This window comes from Moschus berezovskii, chromosome 12 (assembly GCF_049115385.1).
Source record: "Moschus berezovskii isolate FMDL1 chromosome 12, NW_MosBer_1.0, whole genome shotgun sequence".
Taxonomy (NCBI): Eukaryota; Metazoa; Chordata; class Mammalia; order Artiodactyla; family Moschidae; genus Moschus; species Moschus berezovskii.
Window position 1 is genome coordinate 93,432,784 of NC_142471.1, and position 19,511 is coordinate 93,452,294.

General features: G+C 55.2%; 1 protein-coding gene across 8 annotated transcripts in view; it reads left to right on the forward strand.

Moving 5' to 3' along the window:
- PTPRE (protein tyrosine phosphatase receptor type E) overlaps window positions 1–19,511 on the forward strand; it is a 182,467-nt gene that overhangs the window by 160,892 nt on the left and 2,064 nt on the right. For all 8 annotated transcript variants that reach the window (XM_055424395.2, XM_055424397.2, XM_055424401.2 and 5 more), the window contains 11 exons: window positions 1,570–1,667; window positions 4,403–4,522; window positions 5,731–5,894; window positions 8,833–8,968; window positions 9,238–9,387; window positions 9,717–9,810; window positions 11,099–11,175; window positions 11,970–12,104; window positions 15,359–15,484; window positions 16,704–16,870; window positions 18,555–18,690. In XM_055424395.2, coding sequence (XP_055280370.1) covers window positions 1,570–1,667; window positions 4,403–4,522; window positions 5,731–5,894; window positions 8,833–8,968; window positions 9,238–9,387; window positions 9,717–9,810; window positions 11,099–11,175; window positions 11,970–12,104; window positions 15,359–15,484; window positions 16,704–16,870; window positions 18,555–18,690 — 1,403 coding nt within the window. The remainder of the gene's footprint in view (window positions 1–1,569; window positions 1,668–4,402; window positions 4,523–5,730; window positions 5,895–8,832; window positions 8,969–9,237; window positions 9,388–9,716; window positions 9,811–11,098; window positions 11,176–11,969; window positions 12,105–15,358; window positions 15,485–16,703; window positions 16,871–18,554; window positions 18,691–19,511) is intronic.

Genomic DNA, 19,511 nt, shown 5'->3' on the forward strand with positions numbered 1-19,511 from the left:
CAGCTATGGGACTTCCAACTTGTTGGGCTTGGGGAGCAGCAGGGAGGGGAGTAAGTAACTTTCTGGATCAAGCCCATAACCTTGAGAATGCTTTTAGCCTTGAAAAGTGTATTAGTTGCGGAGTCGTGTTTGACTCTTTGTGACCCCATGAACTATAGCCCGCCAGGCTCCCCTGTCCATGGGATTCTCCAGGCAAGAATACCAGAATGGGTTGCCATGCCCACCTCTGGGGGACCTTCCTGTGAAAGCAGGCCCTTAAACCTCGCACATGACCTTCCGTGTTTTTGAGTACTTTCAACCCAGCACATCAGCATCTGCTAGGGGCTGTCATCCCCGGGAGCCAGGGCTGATGAAGCTTGTGTCAGGGAGCTAACAGTAGATTTCCTTCACATCCTCATTCCTCAGCAAGAATCTTTAGAACAGTGGGTACCAACATTCAGTGTAGATAGCAATCTTAAATGCACACAAAAAATGGGCTCCCCTGGTGGCTCTGATGATAAAGAATCTGTCTACGATGCTGCAGAGCCAGGTTCAGTCCCTGGGTCAGGAAGATCCCCTGGAGAGGAGAATGGCAAGCCACTCCAGTATTCTTGTCTAGAGAATGGACAGAGGAGCCTGGTGGGCTACAGTCCCTGGGGTCACAAGGAGTCGGACACAACTGAGCGACTAGCACTTTCACTTGCCCTGAAAAGTAGGGAGATATACACATAAGCCCACAGTCCATCAGGAACATGCCCAGCTTTCAACGTCAGAAATGTCAGAAAACCTGGCAAACACTCGCTGACACCAATGGAAATGTCTTTTTTCATTCTTATAAGCAGACATCTAGAGGAAGTAGCCCGGGCTGGGGCAGCAGCACAAGGCAGGGGGCCTCTTTTATTCCTCCTCTGCCCTCCTTAGTACCATCTTCACGGTCACAAAAGGGCTGCCACACCTCCATATACTGTTGTCCCTAGTCAGGGAGGAAAGAGAGCCACAGAGGACTTTCTTCCAGGGACACAATCTTTTGTTTAGACCCCCTCCCCAGGGACTTCAGCCTACATCTCACCAGACAGCATCACTAGCTGTGAAGGCAGCTGGGAGAGGTGATTTTTTTTTCCCCAGAGGAAAGGGGGTTAGACATGGCAGGTGGGTCAGGCAACCGGCAGCATCTCTCCCTTCCCCCACCCCCACACACAGTCTGATTCAGCGGTTTGGGATGGGAGGTCTTATTCTGAGGCTTTGACAAGCCCCTCTGTGGCCACAAACCACTTTGACAGCTTGCAAACCAGCTCCCATTTAAATAGCGTTTGTGGCCCACGATCATCACCCAACTGGGTGCACTAATTTAGCCCCTGAGGATTTCCCAGCCCCTGGGGGGTGGAGATGTATCGGGAGAGAAAGGCAGGGCCAGATGGGGAGGCTGCCCCCTACTCCAATCCTGGGACTCTGCAGGGAGTGAATGGGCCCATCACCCCCTTTCTCGGGGCAGGTGGGGGGAGCAGCCATCCTGAGGCCCAAAGGCCAGGGTGACAGGTCTGGAGCTCGCAGGGATGGCTCTGTCTGACTCGGACCATCCTCTCCTCCCAGGTCCCAAACAGGAGACAGTGAATGACTTCTGGAGAATGATCTGGGAGCAGAAATGTGCAACCATCGTCATGCTGACGAATCTGAAAGAAAGAAAAGAGGTAAGCCCAGCCTCGGGTCCCCAGCGTGTTCTTCTCAGCTGCTGCTGCTTGGCTGGGGGTGCGCCCACCACTTCCTTTTCCTTTCTCCGTTCTGCTTATCACGGCAGACGAAAAAACACCTCGGGGCTCACAGCACTTTTATTTTGAAATACATTGTCTGTGTTCCCAGGGTCTCACTGTCCTAGTCAGTCAGTCAGGCACTCACTTTTCAACTCCAAGGACACAGAACCCTGTAGGATAAACCTAAACACAGCTTGACTGGGGCTCTGGAGGTGTGGTGGAGAGGGGGACAGCCCCGCATCCTTGGCCCTGGGCCAGGCCAGGCAGGAGGGCTCATGTAGAGGATGCTGCTGCTGCTGGGTCTTAGAGACTGGGGCGTGGGGTTGGGGGAGCTATGCTGGATGCAAGCAGGAGAGAAGTGCTGGGGCATGTTTGTGAGGCGAGGAGCAATCTGCTGGCCCCAGAACCAGGATGCCCACGCCAGGGACAGAATGACTAGAAATGCATCCAGGTACCAACGGGGCTTGCAGCCTGGATATCGGGCTGACGTGGATGGGCGCTCGAGGACTTCCTCAGCAGTAAGCAGAGGCCTGCACTTTCGGAAGTGAGCTCACGCTCCAGAGTTGAAAGCAGAACAGGGAGGCAGATGGGAAGCTAGCAGCAGGCAGACTGTTCTTCTCGCACGTTCCATCACGAGGGCCTGAACAGGGGTGGTGGCAAGCGGGTCAACAGGGAGATGCAGCTTGTTCAGAGACATCTGTCCTGGGCCCTGTGTGGTCCTGGCTCCAGCTGGACATAGGTGCCCTCCACCATCACTCACTGGCCAGGGGCTGGCTGGCCTGTCCCCACAAACACCTAGGCCGTTTGGCTAGGGTTCGGGGTAAGGGGGCCCAGGGGTGCCCTTTGGGATGGAAGTGACAGACCATGGGGAATTCAGCCGGGGCAGGAGAGGGCACCATGAGGTGGCCCCCAGCTGCCCCACCACTAATTTATTCCACCCAGAAAAGCAGCGGAAAAGCCTCCAACCCCACCCCATTTCCGGTCGGGGAGTGGAGAGGGGTTTTCTTTTGTTTCCACAGGAGCTGGGACAGGGCTAGGGAGGGCCAGCCTCCTCCTCCTCCTCCTCCGTGTGAATCCTGCCCAGGCCCGTGCTCCCTCACCGAAAAGAGTGATGGGCGGAAGCAGGGGGTTCCCAGGCAGGGACACGTCCCTGGGGGGGCGGGGGTGACGCTGTGGGGGAGGTGTCCCCGCGCTCTGAGCGGATGCTGTGGCCGCACGGCCCCGGACGAGGAGGGTGACCTGGAGCCTGGCGTCCCCTGGGACCAGCTGATCTCTGGGCCAGGCTTTCGGGGGCTTGTTTGCAAACAAGAGACAGAGGAGACCAGTGCAGGGGTGGGGGCTCGGAGGGCGCCCCGTCCCCCCGTCAGTCCTCTTGTCACTTCATTACTTGGCATGTCCCCTCCCCCGGCTGTCTCTCTGCCGCCTCCGACTGCATTTTTCCATCTCTGTGACTCAGACAGCCTGCCTTTGGGCCTCCATTTTCGGTGTCTCAGATGAAATCGCTTCTCAGTAGAGTTCCCTTTTCTTAATTGCTTACACTTCTGTTGTGGTCTCCTTGGCTTCAGCATGCTGGCTCGGTGTTGTGAAAGCTGGCATCTCATGATCTGATGGGGGCAGAGCGGGGGGGTGGGGGCGGGTGGCAGGCGGTGGTGACCGCTGTGTAGATGGACTGCCAAGGACGTGAAAACAGAGCACACGTTGAGCCCTGGGGGGTCTGAGAAGCCGCCCTTGGGTCCTCAAGTGAGTCTGTCAAGGGGAGAGTCTCTGGAGGGTCCCCAGGAGGCCAAGCCTGCCCCAAACCATGACCATCAGGGTGGGCTTCTCCTCAGGGTCCCTTCAGAGCTGCCCAGGGCCAGGCCGCTGGAGGGTAGTTGTCTGGGGGGTGTCATCACACAATCACTGGGCTCTGGTAACTACCAGCTGACTCGTTTTATAGGATTATTAATCCTCGGGGCCTGGCCTGTGAACTGTGCGCTGTGGGCGATGTCCAGGGTCAATGGCTTGCTGACCCCTGCAGCCATGGAGCAGGGGCCCCCCATTAGGGGGACCTTCAAGTCCTCCTTGGAGGCGGACGCCCTGGGGTCAGGAACTGGAGGCCCAATCCCCACCCTCTCCTGTGTGGTCCATTTGTAGTTCTGGGGGAGGGAAAGCAAAGGAAGACCTCTCTCTGACCACCCACCCACCCAGCTCTACAAATTCCTGCATCAGTCTTATCCCTGGTTGGAGAAAAGTCAGGAGCGTTCAGCTGACTACAAGTCCATGACTCTTCCACAGAGGGTGGGTGGGAGGCAAATTAAGTTCGCCCTTAGCACTGGGCAGGAAAACTGACCCACTGAATGCGATGGGCAGTGTCTGGGGGGCACGTGGTCCCCTGGCCAGCCCCGCCCAGGTGAGGCTGCTTCCACGCGGGTCCGAAGCTCTGTCGAGCGGCCCAGCCCGACGGTCCGGTGAGCACGTGCGGTCAGTAAGGGGATGAGTCATCGAGACGTCAGCGGGGTCCGACTGCGGCCTCGTCCTGCCGTAACCAGCTCCGGTGCGGTGGAGGCGCGGCCCGGCCGCTGAAGACGGTCGCGGGAGCCGGCCGTGTGCGAGGCCTCGTGGCCACGGCCGGGGCGGGGGCGACGAGGCGATGAAAGGCCGCCCGCAGACCGCCTGTCTGCCCGCTCGTCCCACAGGAGAAGTGCCACCAGTACTGGCCGGACCAGGGCTGCTGGACGTACGGGAACGTGCGGGTGTGCGTGGAGGACTGCGTGATGCTGGTGGACTACACCATCCGGAAGTTCTGCGTGCAGTCCGTAAGCACGCGGCTTGCTGCGGAGGCACCCCGGCGCCCCTGCCGCCGCCCCCCGCAGCTCGCCCAGGCAGCGCCGGGCAGGGAGGCGGCACGGTCCCCTGTGGGTCCAGGGCAGCTGACAGGCAGGTGCACAGGGCCTTGAGTCGGGGTCGATACTCCTGGCTCCCAGACACCACCTGGATGCAGGAGGCTGAGTCAGTTGGAGCATCCTGGGGGTGGTGGGAAGGGGTCCCCACTCAGTTGCACAGGGCCGTTTCACACACTGGCGTGGAGACATGAGGTTTTCCTTTTTCCTTTTTTTTTTTTTTAACAGTTTCCAAATTATATCTGAAACATTTCATTATTTTTCAAACTGTTTTCCTGCTAGTCACTCCTCCGCTGAGATGATTTAAGGCAGTCTTCAATAAAGACACCTGTAGGCGAGGCAGATGAAATCAGAGATTTCAGATATTAAAAAAAAAAAAAATTAGAAAAAAAACGGAAGGTGGTGTTATCAAGAATCAAAGGTAGGGTGATGGGTGTGGTTAGATCACAGAATATGAGCCTGAGCTTCCTAGAAGCCACAGGAAAAGAGAGAGGATGAGCTTTATCATATTACTGTCCGTGACCTTGACCTACCTCCTCCCAGAAACACACACGCACACACGCTTCCAAATACACTATATGACTTTCCGTGGCCTGGGGCAGAGAACCAAACTCCTCGGTTCTGGGTAGGAAGAGTGGAGAGAGGTTTTCAGGGAAGGGTTGGGGTGGGGTGGGGCCTCCCAAGGGTAGACCAACCATATGTTTTCCCCACAAATCAAGCCGCTTTGGAGAATGAAAGCTTATGCTGTTGGCAGTTACACAGCAACGTAAAGTTGCGGCAAACTGGGACACAGCCAGCCTGCTGGCCGATGGGTCCGCGAGCCCTAGGGCCGGCTGCAAGCAATTGCCTGGCTGCCTGGGGCCTGGCCCAGCCTGGTCCTGGCCCGGGTGACCGTGGGCCCTGCTCTGCTGCTTCCACTGCTATGGGATCCAGTAAGCATCAGGGTCTCTCACTCCCAGGTGTCCAGTCTTCACTGGTGGGTCCCTCTCTGCACGAATCCCCATGGCTGCTCACGCCTGGACGGCCTAGGGGGACCTCGAGCAAGTGTCCTGGAGCCGTGATGCTGGGGGTGGGGAGTGGGAAGGGGCCGTCCCGCCTGCTCACATCTCCGCGTGTCCCCACAGCAACTCCCTGACGGCTGCAAAGCGCCTCGGCTGGTCTGCCAGCTGCACTTCACCAGCTGGCCCGACTTCGGGGTGCCTTTCACCCCCATCGGCATGCTCAAGTTCCTGAAGAAAGTGAGGACGCTCAACCCCGCGCATGCCGGGCCCATCGTGGTCCACTGCAGGTGCGTGCGGGGTGGGGCCATCCAAGAAGGATGCAGCCTCCAGTGGGAAAATGACCAGTGGGTGGCCATCAGGCTGGGCAGACGGGTGGCTGGGGTGACCTGAAGGTGCCTCCCAGACACCGGCCGCAGCTCAGAGAATCCCTCAGGCGAGAGCTGGAGGGATGCTCTCCCCTCGGGGAGGCGGAGCCCTTCATCAGTACCACCTGTTGGGGAACCTCAGTATCGAAAGCAGACAAGCGCCTTGTGACCCGGGACTTCACGCTCCTCTGAGCCTCTGACTTTGGAGATTCGGGGGCATGGTCCAGCCCCGCCTGGCCCTCTCAAGGGGGCAGCCCCCCGTTCTTACTCAGACTTCCTGAAAGCCAGAGTTGGTGTGTCGCGTCCACTGAACACCTGTGTGGCAGATTCAGAGCCCCTGTGTCCCTGGAGGGCAGGTGCCTTTTGTCCCTGGCCAGGCCATGATACTCTGAACAACCCCACCTGTAACAGCTGGAAACCCCGTGTCCAGTGAGAGTGACACCCCATGAGCAGGACCGTCTGTCCTCCAGCCGGGAGGGCAGGGCCACTGGCCTGAGTCCCTGCACAGGGAAAGCCCTCCGAGGCGTGGACCCGCGATGGCCCCATCTAGAGGGGACACCAGTCAGCAGCATGTCCTCAGGGTGGAGAGTTTGCAAGGCCCGTGGCAGGCGGGGAGGCAGGCGCGCTCCTGTTCCCATCAGCTGACAGTCAGCCGCCTGTGCGTGGGGTCAGGGCTGGCTGCAGGGAGCGGTTCAGCTCTGGTTTGTTCTGATGCCTCCAGACTCCCTGGTGCTAGCGGAACCTCAGCGCCTGGCTCCTCCCCTGCCCGCCTCCCCGCTCGCCACGGTGCTGGGGCAGGTCATTTGCCCTTCGTCTTGGTTTCTGCCCTCTGCCGGCGCCGTCTGTGGCCGAGAATCCCAGCCTCTGCCGCGGCACACAGTTCTCTTCCCAGGGGAGCGTGTTCCTTCAATGCTGCCACCGCAGCTCCTGACTTCTCTGGGTTCCGCTTTGCCAGCAGGTTTTTCTGTGTAGGGAAGGGACACCCTTCTCTCTGGTCTGTGCGTCCCCATCAAGCTGAGTCCTGTGCGGGCAGATGGGTGGTCTGGGCGATGCTTGGGAGCAGAGGCTCCCATCAGGAGTTCAAGCCCGCCAGAGCCCCCCGGCGTCCCAGAAGAAGCTCCCATGGGCTGGCAGACCCCAGTCCTCAGGAGGGAGTGGACTTGACGGCCTCATCCCTCCAAATATACCTTCACTCGGGTCTCCTTGGGCTCCAGAGGGTATACGGCCTGGGGCTGGGGGCTTAGCCATTTCCTTCTGTGCTCCGGCACTCACTCCTCACCATCAACAACCCCCCCATCCCTTAAAAAAACTGCCAGTCGGTCCCTGATGAAACCACAGGGAGAGGTCTCTCGCTGCAGCTCTGAGCTCCACACCAGCGTCCAGAGTCCAGAAGGGGAAGACTGCCTGGCCTGGGGCTTCTCCTGGTGGAACCAGCCTGGCCCCTTTCACTGCTGAAGTCCCCCGCTCCCCCCTCCCCTGGGCATGAGCCTCTTGCAGCCCGAAGTCAGCTACATTCTGGACCCTTCCACGCACCTGTTGGATGGGCTGTCTTGACCTGGCTCTGCACCTGACGATTGTCTCCTTCTTTGTTTGTAAAGAACTAAGACTCCTGAAGGAGCCCTTCATGTCTCGTCCGCTCTTCCCTCCCCGTGATAAGCAGGGAGTCTCCAAGGGGGCAGGTCTTCACTGCCTGCCTAGTGCCATTTTGGAGACTAGCTGGAAAGAATGGTACCATCCTCCCCCCAAAAGAGGAACATGGTGTGGGGGGGCTTCTTTCCTTAAGTTTTGAACCTTCTGTTTGAAGGATGACTTTCTTTTTTAAAAAGAGGCTATTGCAGCGGATTGGAGTGCTGGGGACAAGCCCAGTTCAACCTAGTGATCCTGCACCCTTGGCCGCTACGTGCAGTTGTGGTCTGGACCATTAGGGGTTTTTTCATCCCGTGGATGTTGGCTGAGTTTGTTTGTGTACCTGCTGAGTCCTGGGTGTTGGGGAGACACATATGGATGGCCTGCATTGGTTGGAGGGGATCTAGATGGACAGGTAGGGTGGAGGTGGGAGGATGTGCAGAGACCGCCTTGGGGAGACCATTGAGGAGAAAGGAAACCCAGCCCAGGAGTGGCATCGGGCAGCTTCCTGAGGAGACCTCTCGGTGGAGCCCCAGAGCACCAGCTGGCCCCAGCCAGCCCGGGATTCAGGGCTGGGGTCCCAGACAGAGCCAGCTGGTGCCCCAATTTGCATGACCTTGGCTCCAGGGCCAACAGACCTGGCCTGGGGTCCTTCTTTCTTATGAAGAAACTGGAAAAGCACATCAAATGTGACAATAAAGAAAAATCCAAGTGATAGAGGAGACAGCATTAGGTAATAGAAGGAAAATTGCCAGTTCAGTTCACACAAAGCTTAGACAGCGGCCCTTTTCCATAAGCCTGTTAGAAGCCTCCTATCCCCCTGCAACTGCAGGATCTGCGGGAGGCGCGGGTTCGATCCCTGGGTTGGGAAGATCCCCTGGAAGAGGAAAGAGGAAATGGCAACCCTCTCCAGGGTTTCTGCCTGGAGAATCCCATGGACAGAGGAGCTTGGCAGGCTACAGTCTCTAGGGCCTCACAGAGTCTTACAGGACCACAGTGACAGCTTGCTGGCCCTTGAAGGAAATTTGAGATCTTGTCCCTGAGATTTTGGTGCCCTCCGGTGGCCTTACCTGGATTTGTCTTTATTAACGGAGGGAAGTTTGTGAGCCATGAAGAGGTTCGTCTTCATTGAGGGTGGCGTGTCCTCCGGTCCGGACTGCAGGTGTGTTCCAAGGTCCTGTCATCTCAGTGGGGACAGGTGACTCACGACATGGCCTTTTCTTCTCTCCCCAAGTGCGGGCGTGGGTCGGACGGGCACCTTCATAGTGATTGACGCCATGATGGACATGATGCACGCAGAGCAGAAGGTGGACGTCTTTGACTTTGTGTCCAGAATCCGCAATCAGCGGCCTCAGATGGTTCAGACGGACGTAAGTCATGCCTGCCTCTGGCCCAGCCACTTCTGCTGGTGTGAGCTTGGCTCAGCAAAGCCCGACTCCCCGGGACACATGGCAGGTGCATGCAGAGCAGTGCCTGGCTGGGACCAATTCACCCCGGCCCTCGTCAAGGCCACAGATGGTCACTACAGAGAGCCCTTAATCTGACGTTCCCCCCAACCCCCTCCCCTCCCCTTTGCACAAAGAGAAGGGCCCCCCTACTCCAGGGGCCCCCCTTGGAACTCGTCTGGATCTCCCCGCAGATGCAGTACACGTTCATCTACCAAGCCTTACTGGAGTACTACCTCTACGGGGACACCGAGCTGGACGTGTCCTCCCTGGAGAAGCACCTGCAGGCGCTGCATGGCCCCACCGCCCACTTCGACAAGATCGGGCTGGAGGAGGAGTTCAGGGTAAGCGCCGACCTGCTCTCAAGGAGGACCGGCCCCGTTTCCACGAAGCTGCATGCAGCTGCTTCCTCCCTGAGGAACCCCCGGAAAAGCAAGGGGGTCCGTCCTGCCCGTGACTTTCATGGGAAGAACAACGGGGACTTCAGAACTCTGCAGCCCTGTCAGTGGAGGGGGTGGGGGGAATGTTGCACCTGCACCTTTATCTCCCAAGACTCGGGTCATGTCTGGAGATGGAGACAGGCGTTCCCTCTGAGCGGGTGTCCTTGATGGCAGTGGGGTCGGAAGGCTGAGCAGTCTCTCGGGAATATCGACTGTGTCTCTCTTGGCTGCAGAAGCTGACAAGCGTCCGCATCATGAAGGAGAACATGAGGACAGGCAACCTGCCCGCGAACATGAAGAAGGCCAGGGTCATCCAGATCATTCCGTGTAAGGGGCTGTCCGCGGAGCGCAGGCCCTCGCGGCGGGCCGTAGGGCGGGTACCCTGGGGCTTCAGTCGCTGGAAGGTCGTTGACCACCCGCTCCTGTAAACCAGGGCTCCGGGGCGGGGTGCCCTCGGGGAGCTCTGTCAAGTGTGGGGAAGAGAACGCCTGCCTGTGAAGACATGAGTGACCTAGGCTGTCCCACGGGTATCAGGCGGGCAGCTTGTGACCTGGACTTGGATGTGGGAGAGGAGGGGGACTTCCTGGAAGTGGAGAGATGAGCTTCGGGCCTGACGTGGTGCCTCCTGATTCTATGAGATGCCATCCCATCCTCCCCCAAGCCTGGGTGGAGGCACGACACCCCCCTGTACACAGAGTGGGGTCCTGGCCTACTCTGTGCAGCCGGACCCAAAGGAAACTCAACTGAGACCTTCCAGGGAGAGGCCTTGGGGCTGGCACACCGTGGGCAAGGGAGGCATCGGGCGCTAGGTGACCTGAGGTCTAGGGAGACGGAAAGCCTACAGGCCTGGTAGGAGCAGAGGCATTGGAGGAACCCCAGGGGGAGGGGGAGGTGCCCACCTAGAGAGGAGGCGGGAGGGCTCACCCAGACCTCCCCTCTGCATCCCCTCCTGGACTCCAGTTCCTGCAGCAGCAGACCCTCATGTGGACCTGCCCAGGCCAGCAGTGCGTGGGGCTGGGCAAGCCCTCTCCAGCCTCAGACCCCGGGGGCTCTATCGCTGTGATGCCTCCGGCAGGCTGTGCCACAATGCCTGGCCGGCCACACTCCTTTGACTCCTTAAATTTACTTTAATACTTATGTTTTTGGTATGAATGATCTCAATTTAGGGCTTCCCTGGGAACTCAGCTGGTAAAGAATCTTTCTGCCATGCAGGAAACCCAGGTTCAAATCCTTGATCGGAAAGATCCCCTGGAGAAGGGATAGTCTACCCACTCCAGTATTCTTGCCTGGAGAATCCCCAAGGACAGTGGAGTCTGGCGGGCTGCAGTCCATGGGGTTGCAAAGAGTCAGACACGACTGAGCGACTAAGCACAGCCCAGCACTCAGTTTATGACCGATGAAGACAATGAGTCAGTTATTTGAGAACTTTCTTCACAAAACACAGCTTCCCCCAGCCACTTGAAGGAACCTAGTTTAGAAAGGAAACCTTCCAAGGAGTTGAGCGTATTTAGTGATTTTATCCATAAGGTTTGTGTCTTGGAAGCTCCTAACGGCGAGTTCAGGTTTGCCAGGCAGGATGGGGTCGCTTCTGACCCAGGGGTGCACTGCTTTACAGATGACTTCAACCGCGTGATTCTCTCCATGAAGAGGGGCCAGGAGTTCACGGACTACATCAACGCGTCCTTTATAGACGTGAGTGCCGGGCCCTGCCGAGCCTGCGCGCCTGGCGGGGATGACAGCTCCCTTCCCCCGTGATCACAGTCTCTTCACCTACTTGCTTCCACAACTGGAAAGGGTGGACACGCCCCCAGAAAGCCAAACCAGTTCATTAGCAAACACTTGCTGAAAAAAAAAATGAATAAGGAACTTTGAAATAGGGGATGTACGTGCACTTTTAAATGATTGGCTGCTTTTCCATTCTGCCTTTAATACATCGTAACTTCTCTTTTGCTTCGCTGTACACTCCAGCCCTCTGTCCCTGCTTGCACGCGCTTTCTGTCCTGTGGCCTCTGCGTGGACAGCACGGTTCAGTTCAGGCCCCGTCACAGACTGCCTTGTGCAGAGCGGAGCTGAATGGGCGGGAGACAGCATTGCAGTCAAGTCTGTGCACGGATCCTGGTTTACAGATGAGAGAATGCTGTGCCAGAGGGGGTCACGCGGGCCCCAAGCCAGGACCGGGGAATTAACTCACTTCCTCTAACTCTGCACCCTCTCTGCCCTGCCCTGATGCTAAGTTAGCTGTGACACGTACAGACGCATTCTTAGTAGAATCGAAGCCAGTCCAAGCAAGGGTCCTGTTACATCCGTACAGAGGTAAAGGGGCCCCTTGACCTATTTTCTGAGCGTGTGCCGTCTGGGGCTCGGCTCAGGCCCCGGAAGCCTGAGTGCCGCCCCTCCTGCGGCCCTGGGCTGTCTTAAACCCACGTGTCCCAGTGTGAGAGGGCGGTGGGAGGGAGCCAGACTTGAACCTCTGCTCCCATTTTAAGGGCTACCGGCAGAAGGACTACTTCATCGCCACCCAGGGGCCCCTGGCACACACCGTGGAGGACTTCTGGAGGATGGTCTGGGAGTGGAAGTGCCACACGATCGTGATGCTGACCGAAGTGCAGGAGAGAGAGCAGGTCAGCCCGCCCCCCGCCCCAGCCCAGCTCCAGGGCCGCTCACACACACCAGGCGCAGCCCACCTGATGGACTACCTGTCCCTTGGGAACATCTCACCTGCCATCAGCTGTGAGGCCAGGCCACGACTCCTGAGGAGGGAGAGAGGCTGCAAATGAAAAAGGTTTTATTTCAATTTCCCCCCCTCCAACTCCAGTTCATTGTAACTACCCACTGGCTGTTGTTCTTAGCCTACATTTTATTTAAAGTGAAGTCGCTCAGTCGTGTCTGACTCTTTGTGACCCCATGGACTGTAGCCTACCTGGTTCCTCCATCCATGGAATTTTCCAGGCAAGAGTACTAGAGTGGGTTGCCATTTCCTTCTCCAGGGCATCTTCCCAACCCAGGAATCGAACCTGGGTCTCCCACATTATAGGCAGATGCTTTACCGTCTGAGCCACCTTTACCTGCCTTGAATTTCTGCCATTTTGTGTTTGCCACAAATACATATTTGATCACAACCTGTTGAAGGAAAAGACCTTTATTCACTTTTCTTGGGGCAAAAAGACGGAGGTATTGAAATGTGTGTCTAATTAATATAGTCCTGGTAGAAGTGAATGGGTTAAATATTTCTTTTCTCCCAGAGATCCATCCAGAGGCACTTAGTCTTTTTGTTTTTATTTAATAGCATCATAAACACTTTTGAGCCCATCATCCAATTGAACAACCAAACTTTTGCTGATAACATATACTTACCTAGGTGTTCTCCCAAGAGGTATCCACTACCCTGAATTTGTGGGTTTTGATGTCTTTGCTTTTTAAAAAGTTTTATTGGGATATAACACACATATCATGCAATTCCTCTTTCTAAAAGGTATGGTTCAGTGGTTTTTAGTGTATTCACAAGTTGTACATCACTAATTCCAGATCATTTTCATCACCTGAAAAGAAACCCCATACCCATGAACGATCACTACCTACTCCCTGCTCACAATCCCTGCAACCACAGATTAGTTCCTTTCTGACTATGAATTTGCCTCATCTGGACATTTCATATAAATGGAATCATACCACCTTTTTTTGTGACTGAGCACTTTCACTTAACACGTTTACAAGGCTCATTCTTGAACCAGTTCCTCACTCTTTTTTTCTCTAACAGTGTGGCCCTAACTTTTGTGCACTCATTCATTAGTTTTTGGACATTTGGGTTGCTTTCACTTTGGGCTGTTTTGAACAGTCATGGACAAGTGTTTACATGGACACATGTTTCTATTTCTCTTAGGTAGATGCCTAGGGGTGGAACTACTGGGGCCTGTCATAACTATATTGCAAACTCATGTCACTTAACTGTTCAAGCTGCTGCCCCACCAGTAATGTACAAGTGTTCCAGTTTCTCCCCATCCTCACCAACATTGATGTTATAATTATCTTTTTAATTAAGCCATCCTAGTGGATGTTTTCTTAGCTCTTTAAGAAATATTTTTTTATCCAGTAATATATATTCCTAAAGAAGCTACTGTTTAGTTTTGTCTGCTTTTCAACTTCATATAAGAGGGTACCGTTAAGGTGTACGATGGGGCTTCCCTGGTGGCTCAGCTGGTAAAGAATCCGCCTGCAATGCAGGAGACCTGGGTTCGATCCCTGGGTTGGAAAGATCCCCTGGAGAAGGGAAAGGCTACCCACTCCAGTATTCCGGCCTGGAGAATTCTACGGACTGTACCGTCCATGGGGTCACAAGGAGTCAGACACCACTGAGTGACTTTCACACGAGGTATACAGTCTTCCGAGACTCGACTTTTCTACTCAAAGTTATGTGCTCGGTATTTTGCTGTGTTGCTGCCTGTGACTGCGGCTCATTCATCATTACTTCCTTATGCTCCGTGACACAAACTGCGCGTCCTGCATCCACTGACTTGCCCCTCCTTCTGTCATGGGCATGTGGGTTGATTTCGTTTAGCTGTTTTACACACAGTGCTGTGGGCACGTTCTCGTGTGTGTCTCATGATGCATGAGGAATTGTGTGGTTCAGACACAAAAATGCCACATTGGAGTGTATGCGAACGTTTGAATTCACAGAGCAGCTCCCGATGACATTCCAAAGTAGTTACGGTTTTCAAAGCAGACCCTGAACGAACGTCATTCATCTGCATCCCTAGCCTCATTTTTGTTAATTAAATGGGTATAAATATCATCTCTCTGTGGCCTTGATCTGCATCTCTCGGATCCCTCTGAGGTCAGGCATCACTTTGTATATTTAAGATGATGACATGTCTCCTCTTGTGCAAAGTGCCCGTTCATGCCTTTCACTCATTTTTCCTGTGGGCTGTTTGCACTTTTCTTCTTGATTTAGAGGCTTTCTTTGTGTATTCTTGGTACTGACTCCTTGCTGCTTTTATGTATTGCCAGTATCTCGTCTCAGCTGATGGCCTGTCTTTTTACTCTCTCAGTGTTTGTTGGAGTTCCCCAAGTGGCTCAGTGGTAAAGAATCCACCTGCAAATGCAGAAGATGCTGGTTTGATCCCTGGGTGGGGAAGATTCCCCTGGAGGAGGAAATGGCATCCCACTCCAGTGTTCTTGCCTGAAAAATTGTATGGACACAGGAGCCTGGTGGGCTACAGTCCATGGGGTCGCAAAAAGAGTCAGATACAACTTAGCGACTAAGCAACAACAAAATTAACAGCATAGGGTTAATTTTAGTATAATCTGATGTTGACATCTTCTTTGTCATGGTTGGTTAGCTCTTTGGGGTTCTTGTTTGGTAAATCTGTACCCCAAAATGAAAAGATATTTTTTCTAAGGCGTTCACAGTTTTATTTTTGACTTCAAGTCTTACCCTGTGTCTTGGTTTGTTTTTATTAAACTTCAAGTCTACCATACACAGTCGTGCAGGTTGTACCCTGCCCAACTCCAGGAGGGGCTGGGGCATTCATATCAGCCTAGGTAGCTGAGCCAGGCAGGTGAGTTAGGGATCCAGTTCACTTTTCCCAAACAGAGAGCTGATTTTCCAGCTCCAGTTACTGACTGGCCCCTCCTCTGTGTCATGTCATTTCTGTTCTGTATCTGTTCTGCAGACACATGCATGTCTGTTCCTGGACTGTCTGCTTTGTTCCCTTGGTCAGCAGGCACTAGTAGCCTTCATATTTATGTTCATGTGTTATTTTCCTATTCAGATGAAAGACATTAAATGGTTTGACAGCACGTCTGCATCCTATTGTTAAAATTGCTGGCAGCAAATTCTTTATTACTAGACTTAAAACGTTTTTATTTTATCCCCCAGGATAAATGCTACCAGTATTGGCCAACAGAGGGCTCAGTGACTCACGGAGAAATAACGATCGAGATAAAAAGCGATGCCCTTTCTGAAGCCATCAGTATACGAGACTTCCTGGTCACCTTCCATCAGGTATTGTTGCTGAGACCTTTGGTCTCTTGTGGGCAGAACCCCTGCGGCCGTCGTGTGGGCTCTCTCTTTGTGCCAGAAGGTCCTGTCCCTCAGGCTTTCCCAGATCCCCACGTTCGTGCCAGGGGTCAGTGTGGGCAGTCAGCAGCCGCGTTACCGAGTGGCTGGTCTCCCGTAAGATTTTACCTCCATGATCGTCCCGCAGCTCCTTGCTGGAGCCCAGGGATGGTGGGACCAAGTAGCCGACTCCAAGAGCTGTCCTACCGCTGCCCAGTCCCTGGGAGAAACAACCGCGGGTCAGAGAGCGGGAGGAATGAATGGGTGGTGCCCCAGCGGCCTCCCGGGCTTCTCTGCCAGACCCCTTCTCAGAGCCTCCCCACACCCCCCACCAGCCGGGTCTTGGAAACTCTCCCTGTGTGTCAACCATGGGTAAAATGACCCACCTATGGGATCTGATTCTGAGCTCAAGACGGTCAGTACAGAGAAACCCAGCTTTGCCCAAAGACTTGGTCTCCTCCACGCGGGTCACAGAAAGACCCAGGGTCCCTGGACTTGGAAACTGCTCATCACCCAGCCTTGAAGAGACACTGTGGGTCCTGAAAGTCAAAGTCATCCAGTCGTCCAACTGTTTGTGACCCCATGACTATACATTCCGTGGAATTCTCCAGGCCAGAATACTGGAGTGGGTAGCCTATGCCCTTCTCCAGGGGATCTTCCCAATCCAGGGATCGAGTCCAGGTCTCTCCCATTGCAGATGGATTCTTTATCAGCTGAAGCACAAGGGAAGTCCAAGAATACTGGAGTGGGTAGCTATCCTTTCTCCAGGGGATCTTCCCAACCCAGGAATCGAATTGGTGTCTCCTGCATTGCAGGAGGATTCTTAACTGAGCTATCAGGGAAGTGGGTCCTGGCGTTTACAAAACAGGGATGATTCTTGTCATCTCAAGCAAATCTGCCCAGGATCCCATAACAGGGTCTGGCAGGCCCTGGGGGCTCTGGCGAGCATCCTTTGACTGTCATGACCCCCACCTAGAAGGAAGCAGAGCTGGCCTTCTGCTTTCAGGTGACCACAGCCTATGAGCAGCCAGCATCTGGGAGGCCAGCCAGATGAGAACTCTGCGGGCTGCTCCAGACTGTGGCCTGAATCCCCGCCGGGCGGGGTTGGGAGGGCGGCTGGGTGGCTGTGACCGCACAGCCCTGAGACACTCTTTCTGCCCCGCAGCCCCTGGCCCGGCCGGAGGAGCAGACGCGGGTGGTGCGGCAGTTCCACTTCCACGGCTGGCCCGAGATTGGGATCCCAGCCGAGGGCAAAGGCATGATCGACCTCATCGCGGCCGTGCAGAAGCAGCAGCAGCAGACCGGCAACCACCCCATCACCGTGCACTGCAGGCGAGAAGCCCTGGGCCGGGGCACCCCCTCCCGATGGGCCCAGCGTGAACCACACGCTCCGTCCACTTCTCCCCTCAGCAGCACCTCCCTGGACTGTCTTCTGCACCTTCCCCTGCTCCCAGACTTAACACAAATGCATAAATATCATCCTAGACTTGCAGAAGCATTTGGTGAGAAGGAGTCAGGAAGCGACTCAGACACATTCCTTTGTGCTTTTTAAGTCGCAAAAAAAAGAGACACATTTCCAAGCACAGCTGACAGACCCTGAACTTGAGTTATCTTTGTTTTGAAAGAACGGCGGGGCTCTGGTGGGCATGCCCACCCAGCACAGCAGGAAGCTTTTCTTGAACTACTCAGGGATATCCAGGCCGGGGTCCATAACAGAGGGTCCACAGCCGCAGCCCATCCTGACACCACTCAGCCTGTCTCCTAAGCCCCCCACCCCCCACCATGAGCAGAGGGACCCACCGGGGGGCACCTGGACACAGCAGGACACCCCCCGCCCCAGCAAGAACCTTGATAAACAGCTTTATGAGGCAGAGGGTGAATCCTATGGAGACTTGCCAGCTCTCCTTCCTTCTGGGCCAGGCCGCCCCTGCTGGCAGAGACCTTGACGACCCTTGCAAAACTCTTCCTGCGGGAGCTTGGGGTGTCTGATCTCGGGGTGGGGTTGATGTGCGGAAGCTTGGGATGTCTAATCTTGGGGTGGGGTCTGATTTGCTTCTAAGGCTGCACTTCTGTGCCTCTGTCTACATGTGGCTCCCATTTTTCTGACCGCCATTCACCCCTACCCACTTAGCCCTCATGATTGGTCTAGCCTCTCTTCCTGACCTTGGACCCAGAGATGCACCCTTTGGGCATGGCCAGCAGGGGGTGCACACACCTAGGTTTTCAGTCCCTGGTGCCTTCGTAGATGTCCTTTAGAATAAATGAGAACTGAGTTCCTTCTTGTTCTGCCTCCGCAAACCTAGACGGAACATTATGGGTGTCGGGCACCAGGGATGCCAACAAAGGTGAGCGAAACCCACAGTCGGGACTCAGGGCCCCCGTGGGAACCCCGCGTCCACCAAGGGTTCCGTGGAAGAGGCCAGCCAAGCCTGCCTCTGTTAGGCGTGCGCTCTCTTGCCCAAGAGGGTCTGCTCCTTCAGGGTTTATCCGAATGATCCTGTTAAGGAGAGGAGATGCAGGCATTCACTGCCGGGAAGGGTCAGTTATCTGACCCTTTCTGCCAGGGGCTGTCCTTTGTCCAAGCAACCCTTCCATCCACCTGTACACCTCCCATCTCGGAAGGTGATCCCTGCACACACGGGGAGTCTGGGCCAGGATCGCGGCTCTCTATGCCTGAACCTGGAAGGGTTTTGCTCCTAAGAAGTTTCCAGGTGATGTAGCTGCTGCCAGTGTAGGGGCCATCCTCTGAGAGTCCCTCCACAAGGAGGAAGGGAAATGGGTCCACCAGCTTGAAAACTCGTCACTGGTTCTGATCTGACTCATGTTACATTTAGGCACCTTCTTGAGGACTTCTGTATTTGCTGACTCCCAGTCCAGAGTCAAGCTACATATAAAATGGTCGTTAAAGAGCCAGGCTCTGGTCATTCCAGCACTGGCGTGCAGGGCCCGGTGGAGGCTGTGGGTTTCTCATGCCCGCGGGCGAGTTTCGCTGTCTCACCTCATGTTCTCTCTGCAGTGCTGGAGCTGGGCGGACGGGGACTTTCATAGCACTCAGCAACATTCTGGAACGGGTTAAGGCTGAGGGGCTTTTAGACGTATTCCAAGCTGTGAAGAGTTTACGACTTCAGAGGCCACACATGGTGCAAACCCTGGTAAGAAACGGCTTCCAGAGGAGTTGAGAACTGTCTCATGTTGCATTCAATGTATGTTGCACTGAAGGAGTTCAAGTCCACCGGGAAGGAAGGAGGGAGGTTATGTTTCCAGGACAGAGAGCTGAAAGTCCCAGATGGCATACAGTCAAGCTTCACAGATTCCCTTCCCCCCTTGCATCGGGGTGGGGTCTTTCCCCTGGGCAGACACGTGAGGAGGGGCACTGCTCTGGCTTTGGATGATAAGACCCGTTGGACAGAGCCCCAGCTGCATCAGCGAACTGTTCCTGCAATTTCAGTCTACATTTACAGACGTAGTTCACAAGCGGCTGTGACCTTTGCAGTCCTGATTCTTGTTATCTTCTGCCTCCCACGGATCACGTGGATGCTTGTCCTTGCCTGGGTCACTCAGCCTCCAGATGCCACCCAGGGGGCTTAAGGAATCCATGCAGAGCACAGTTGCCCATAGGTTTTCCTTCATTCCGTGGTGAAAACCCACCCGTTCTCATTTTCAGAAGACATACCTCCCTACCAAATTTGGTGATTGTCCTGCAATAGCAAGTTCAGTTTTCAAGACTGTTATAACCCGTTGCTTCTCCCAAGACAAGTGAAAGTGTTTGTCATGTCCAACTCTTTGAGACCCCCATGGACTGTAGCCCCTCCAGGCTCCTGTGTCCATGGGATCCTCCAGACAAGAACACTGGGGCAGATTGCCATGCCCTTCTCCAGGGACATATTTATTTTCCCCAGTTCATTTCCAGTTCAGTTCAGTCGCTCAGTTGTGTCTGACTCTTTACAAGCCCATGGACTGCAGCGCGCCAGGC